This window comes from Lipotes vexillifer, unplaced genomic scaffold, assembly GCF_000442215.2.
Source record: "Lipotes vexillifer unplaced genomic scaffold, Lipotes_vexillifer_v1.1 scaffold113, whole genome shotgun sequence".
In the NCBI taxonomy this organism is placed as follows: domain Eukaryota; kingdom Metazoa; phylum Chordata; class Mammalia; order Artiodactyla; family Lipotidae; genus Lipotes; species Lipotes vexillifer.
In genome coordinates, this window is record NW_006792514.1 from 254,800 (window position 1) to 261,513 (window position 6,714).

The 6,714-nt window shown below is 36.4% G+C and overlaps 1 protein-coding gene across 1 annotated transcript in view; it reads left to right on the forward strand.

Annotated features, from left to right (window-relative positions):
- Positions 1–4,966, forward strand: part of HSPD1 (heat shock protein family D (Hsp60) member 1) — a 9,374-nt gene extending 4,408 nt beyond the window's left edge. Inside the window, exons 6-11 of the mRNA XM_007465697.1 lie at positions 295–463; positions 2,011–2,110; positions 2,685–2,930; positions 3,316–3,490; positions 3,778–3,956; positions 4,341–4,966. Coding sequence (XP_007465759.1) covers positions 295–463; positions 2,011–2,110; positions 2,685–2,930; positions 3,316–3,490; positions 3,778–3,956; positions 4,341–4,493 — 1,022 coding nt within the window. The 3' untranslated portion in view covers positions 4,494–4,966. The remainder of the gene's footprint in view (positions 1–294; positions 464–2,010; positions 2,111–2,684; positions 2,931–3,315; positions 3,491–3,777; positions 3,957–4,340) is intronic.
- Positions 4,967–6,714: the final 1,748 nt, after the last annotated feature.

Consider the following 6,714-nt stretch of genomic DNA (forward strand, 5'->3'; position numbering starts at 1 on the left):
TTTCCCTACTTGAATGAAAACTTCTAAAGGGCAGAGTTTTATTTTCACTTTTTTTCCCACTGATCTACCCCAAGAGTCTAGAACAGTGCCTGGCACTGGCATCCAGTCAGTGATCAATAACAGTGAATAAATAAATAAAAGAAAGTTCATGTATATGAGAAATGAAAGGAAAAACATGAACTCATCAATCACTTTTAAAGTGTACTGGAGCTTTGGTTTAGAGGTTTTTCTAAATTGCAGTCATTTTCAGGATAATGTTCTAAAGTTGGTGAGAAATGTTCCTTGCTTTTGCAGGTCAGAAATGTGAATTCCAAGATGCCTATGTTCTGTTAAGTGAAAAGAAAATTTCTAGTGTCCAGTCCATTGTTCCTGCTCTTGAAATTGCCAATGCTCACCGTAAGCCCTTGGTCATAATTGCTGAAGATGTGGATGGAGAAGCTCTAAGTACACTCGTTTTGAATAGGTAATAGGCAGTGGTATTTGGTTTACGTTTCTGTGTGGAAGGCAGTTATTTGTATTGATGTTTGAAATCTCCGTTATGTACCTTCACATTGAACTACTTGTGTTTGTATAATATTAGTGTGAACCATGAACCCTTAGTCCAGTTATGATTCTGTCTTTTTTGAATGGGGTCCCAGAGTCCTTAATGTTTTATGCAACTTTCTCATAAGATAGCCTAAGTGTTTACACTTGTTTTGAAGATAAATGACATGAGTTTTACTCTTTTTTTTTTTTTTTACAAAAAGACTTCTGGAAAATATATTTTCACAATTACAATTTTTCATGGGAAGAGGTAAACAACTACCATTCTGAATAATCTGTTTAAAGGAAAATTTTGTTAATGAGTAGTCTGAAATAGAGAAATTGGTACTCAAAGTAAGTTGAGGTCTATTCTTTTAATTTTTTTAATCTATAGTTTAGTGTATTACTTTTTACTTTAAGATAGATAGTGTTAACACTATAAACAGAATTTTAGGGCGTTGTTAAAATACATATTATTCCTAATCTTAGAACTGAGGTACATTAGAAATGAGAGTCTCCAATTTCCATTGTAATGGAAATGCACAAATGAAATAGCAGGTATATATTAGAGAATTGAGTACTTTAACCTAAGTGAGTTTACTTATCCTGGAATGTTTGTAGACTGGATATGCTTTTGGGATTATGAAAAAGCCCTAGAGATTGTGGGATTTGAAGCCGAAATAGAAAAACAGTAGGCCTGAAGAGTTTTCATTGAGCCATTTTACTGGTACCTGTAAAGTTGTATCTCCAGTTTACTTCGCATATCATCAGAGGTTAAGTAACCCTCTGATTTTTATTTGGGTCCTTAATAAAATTGACCGGTTCTTAGTTTGTACATTCCTTCCATTTCAGTCTGGTATCAAATGGGCATTTTTAAAATTGTATATTCTGAGTATTCATTACCTGATTAAAATGTAAGTAAGCTTAATGATATTCTCAGCAATATTTACATTTATAAACAAACTGAACTTAAAAACACTGCTTGCTCGGAATATAGCCAGTATTAGATAACTATAAATGGAGTATGTAACTTTAAAAGTTGTGAGTCACTGTGTGAAATATATAGTATTGTAAATCAACTATACTTCAATAAAAAAGAAGAAACTGCTCAATCTTGACTTTAATAGCAACTTAATCTAATACTAAATGGAACCCATGGGTTAAGGGTAAATGCTGATTAGATGATCTCCAAATTTAATATATAGTAGTTCTGATTTTCACAAACTATAAAATAGTTATCACTGTTTACATGTTTTCAACTGGAAAGGTCAGCATGTAAGGTTAGCAGTTTATTAAGAAGGTAAGCAGATACTGGCAAATATGGATAAATGGAAAATTGCCCTTTCCTGTCTCAACTTGACCAAAAGTTGCTAGGGAGCCAAAAAAAATCTTTTTAAAGTGCAGTTTCCTAAGTAACTTTAGTTGTCAGAACTTGAAGTAGACAGACATTTTTATAAAATTTAAATCTTACTAATAACTTCTTAACAGGCTGAAAGTTGGTCTTCAGGTTGTAGCAGTCAAAGCTCCAGGTTTTGGTGACAATAGAAAGAACCAGCTTAAAGACATGGCTATTGCTACTGGTGGTGCAGTAAGTAAAATAAATGTGATTTTGGTTTACTGAATGTTATTTATACATCCTGGTCTGAAATTTATAGGCAGAATTCACATTTTCATAGTCAGATACTGCCATCTGAAATGTTTACTTAATCTGTGTTTTTATTAGATGTTTGGGAGGTAGAGATTGGGTTAAATAGTGATAAGGTCCCTTTCTTTAACTCGCCAAGAGTCTGGCCCAAGAATGGGCTTACTGACTAACCTGTTTTCAAGAATGTAGTAGAAAAGACATGGATGGGATCTAAGAGTTAGGCCTAGGGTCTAGTTTTGGTTGCACCAAAAGTATGGCCTTAGGTGAGTTTTCTGAGTTCACAGTTTTCTCAAAGTTAATAATTGAGAATTAAATGAGAAGTTGGAAATGTCATGAAAGACTATATTCAGACTTTGTTTAGTCTAGCTTTGGTCTTGAAATCTCACATTTCAAAGAAACACAGTATTGCAAGATGTTTCTTTTATCAAAATACCTGTAGGATATATTACTAATGAACTTGGTGTAATGAAAAAAGCTGTAATATGTAATTTGTTCATTCTTTAAAATGTTTTTGTAGGTATTTGGAGAAGAAGGACTGACTCTAAATCTTGAAGATGTTCAGCCTCATGACTTAGGAAAAGTTGGAGAGGTCATTGTGACCAAAGATGATGCCATGCTCTTGAAAGGAAAAGGTGACAAGGCTCAAATTGAAAAGCGTATTCAAGAAATCATCGAGCAGTTAGATATTACAACTAGTGAATATGAAAAGGAAAAATTGAATGAACGTCTGGCAAAACTCTCAGATGGTGTTGCTGTGCTAAAGGTAAGATTCATTGTTATAAATAAGCTTCTTGGGTTCTAAGCCCAAGATGACTATTTCTGTGGTATGTAACCAAAATATTTAGGGAATCAACTTCCTTGTGGAGATATTTATTATATAAAATTTCTTTACTGAAACATTCCTTCCTTAAAACCAGAATTGAACTTGTAGTGGGTGAGTTGTGTAGGAACAGATGTTTTGTTAATAATCAGTCTAGAGTCTGACTTGTGAGACACTATTAGCTGTTTAATCACGTAGTTACTTGTAACAAATAGGCAACCTTTTTTAAATTGCTTTTTAAGTAAACTAGGTGCTTTTTAATGACTCTCTAGGCAGTCAGCTTGAATGGGAGAAGCCATACTAACTGGAATTCTTTTTTAATCTTTAGGTTGGTGGGACAAGTGATGTTGAAGTGAATGAAAAGAAAGACAGAGTTACAGATGCCCTCAATGCTACACGAGCTGCTGTTGAAGAAGGCATTGTTTTGGGAGGGGGCTGTGCCCTGCTTCGGTGCCTTCCAGCCTTGGATTCAATAACTCCAGCTAATGAAGATCAAAAAATTGGTAAAAAGTTACCTTAGTAATGAGTTTACTTGTAGCCTGATTTTAGTCTTTCTGTTGTTAGAATTATATTTTTGCTGCCACTAGATGGAAGAAGAAGTCATAAAGCAATTTCCAGAATAACAAAAGTAGAATAGCACTGATGTCAGAGATCTTTCAGGGGGAATGACTTGACCTGTGGTATTTTCCCAATTGGAATTTTTCTACATCTGTACTCTCACAAGTAGAATTGTGCTATAATAATTACAAAGGAAAGAACTAAATTTGCTAAAAAATTATTTTCTTTATAGGTATAGAAATTATTAAAAAAACACTCAAAATTCCTGCAATGACCATTGCTAAGAATGCAGGTGTTGAAGGATCATTGATAGTTGAGAAAATTTTGCAAAGTTCTTCAGAAGTTGGTTATGATGCTATGCTTGGAGATTTTGTGAATATGGTGGAAAAAGGAATCATTGATCCAACTAAGGTAAATAGTTCACCAGTGTCTAAAAATACTTTCAAGAACTCTTCATTAAGTCTTGTTAATTTGTTTCTTTTTAATTAATTTATTTGGTTGCGTCGGGTCTTAGTTTTGGCACACAGGATCTTGCAGTCCAGTGCACAGGCTCTTTGTTGAGCACAGGCTTCTCTCTTGTGGCGCGTGGGCTCCAGAGCATGCAGGCTCAGTAGTTGGAGCGCATGGGCTTAGTTGCCCTGTGGCATGTGGGATCTTAGTTCCCTGACCAGGGATCGAACCTGCGTCCCCTGCATTGGAAGGCGGATTCTTAACCACTGGACCACCAGGGAAGTCCCAAGTCTTGTTAATTTTTTACTAAGGAAAAGTAATATTTTATCAAAACTTCTTTTCTAGGTTGTGAGAACTGCATTACTGGATGCTGCTGGAGTGGCCTCTCTGTTAACTACAGCAGAAGTTGTAGTCACAGAAATTCCTAAAGAAGAGAAGGATCCTGGAATGGGCGGAATGGGTGGGATGGGAGGAGGGATGGGAGGTGGCATGTTCTAATTCCTAGAATAGGGCTTTACCATCATTAATGAGCTGTGAGAGGAAGCTCAAGGCAGCATTCCTCACCAATAACTTTGAGAGGTCAGTTGAAGGAGATGACTGAAGAAAAGGCTGGCTGATGTTTAAGAAAATCACTGTAACCATCAGTTACTGGTTTCAGTTGACAACGTAGAATGGTTTACTGCTGTCATTGTCCATGCCTACAGATAATTTATTTTGTATTTTTGAATAAAGACATTTGTACATTCCTGGTAAATGAGTATAAGAGCCATGCACCAATGTACTGCTTTCAACTTAAATAACTGAGGCATTTTTACTACTATTCTGTTAAAATCAGGATTTTAGTGATTGCCATCAACAGATGAGAAGTTAAGAAGCAGCCTTTCTGTGGAGAGTAAGAATAATTGTGTACAGAGTAGAGCAATATCCAATTATGTGACAACCTTTGTGTAATAAAAATTGTTTAAAGTTAATTGTGTTAGCCTTTCCATGATCTAGAGGATATGAGGAATGAAAGAAAGCCAATTGAAGAGGGATGGGTAAGGTAAGGTTTGACCCAAGTCTTAAAATGTTATTCTCCCTATAGTTTCCTTATGTTTCTCTGTTTATCTTTGCTGTAGACTGGATTATATTATTACACTGGTAATGGGGGAAAGTTTGAAAGGTGACAACTCTGAATGTTGTATATGTTAAGGTTTGGCCATAAAGAAAAGGGCAGCTTGTTTCTTTTAAGGGTTATGGTTACTGTTCCGGAGTCTCAGCATCACAGATAAGCAGTGGGTTCCCTGCTAGGTACCCACAAGTGAGGAGGGCAGGGTTTACAGTATGAGTGTACTTCAGTGGAAAGGAGAGGTGTGCCATTCAAGCATAATGAATAGCAGGGAAGGGCATCTACAACTTGATAATGCACAGCCCAGTGTGATCACCTTTATAAGAACTTGAAATGGGTTTCAGTCTCAATGCACTTGGTCTTTATTAGATAAAACAGTATAGAAGTATGGCTTTTAAAACAGCTGTGTGTGCGTGTGTGTGTGTGTGTGTGTGTGTGTGTGTGTTGGGGACAGATACTGCTTTGCAAGATAGAACATTGCTTTCTAATTTAAAGCCCAAGATCTTATGCAACAAGAATAATTTTTTTACTTTAACCTGTGTCAAGAATGTAGTCTTATCTTGGAGCTATAGAATCGATCTGCTCAGTGGTAAGGAACTCCAGTCTGTTGCTCAGTTTGGTCCTGGGGTTGCTGCTAAGAGGTCTAGTATAAGATAGGCACTGAGGCAAATGTTTCTACTTTCCTTATCTAGTATGGAATAGTTTGGACAGGAATAGAAGGAAAAATAAAGTCCATCACAGATCAAAAGTCAAAATCACTTGAAATCCTGTACCTAGAAATAACCTTCGCTTTGTTAACTTGGTTGGGTTAGAAAAAATGACAAGAGATTAGAGGGGACTGACTGAACGAATAAAAGGCATTTTAAACAAAACTTGTCTAGACTGTACTTGTGGTTATTCAAGTGGCAAAAGGCAACCTAGCTAGTGGTATCAAGGGTTGGAGGAAAAGAGAAACCATGGGGAATGGTTTGTATTTTAAAGGCCAAACAAAATAAGAAGAATAGGTGTGAGAAATGAGAAACACTGGGACTTGAAAGATTTCTAGGTGCTTTTTTTTTTTTCTGGTTGCTGTTTGATCAGAGAGAATGACTAGAGCCTAAAGAGATCAACAGGAGAGGAAAATTTACTAGGTGTTATGTGCTAGGCCCTGGACTAAGTCCTTGGATTATTTTAACCCTTAGAACAAACTTGGATTAGGAATTACTTATCAAACCTATGCTACACTTAGTAAACTGAGGCTCTGAATGGTTAAGTAATTTACACAAAGTCTCAGGGTTATTAAGTGGTAGACCCCAGATTTGAACCAGGGTTTAATTGAAGAGCTTAAACCAAAGAACAAGCCTGGAATGAACCCCTAAGCCAGGATCTAGGCAATTTTAAAAAACCTGAAAGCTGCAGCCAGAGAAATCAATACAGTTAAATGGGGCAATTCCCTTTTCCCTTTGACAAGAATAACTGCACAAGGTGATGGCAGTTTTGGAGAGAGGACAGAAGCAAGAGTATCAAGGATCAAGATGGTTCCTTCAAATACCATTTGGTCAAGACTAAAGATGCTAGTGACTAGGTGAGGAAGCAGGGATGGCAGATCTCAGGAAAACTGCTCTGGGCACT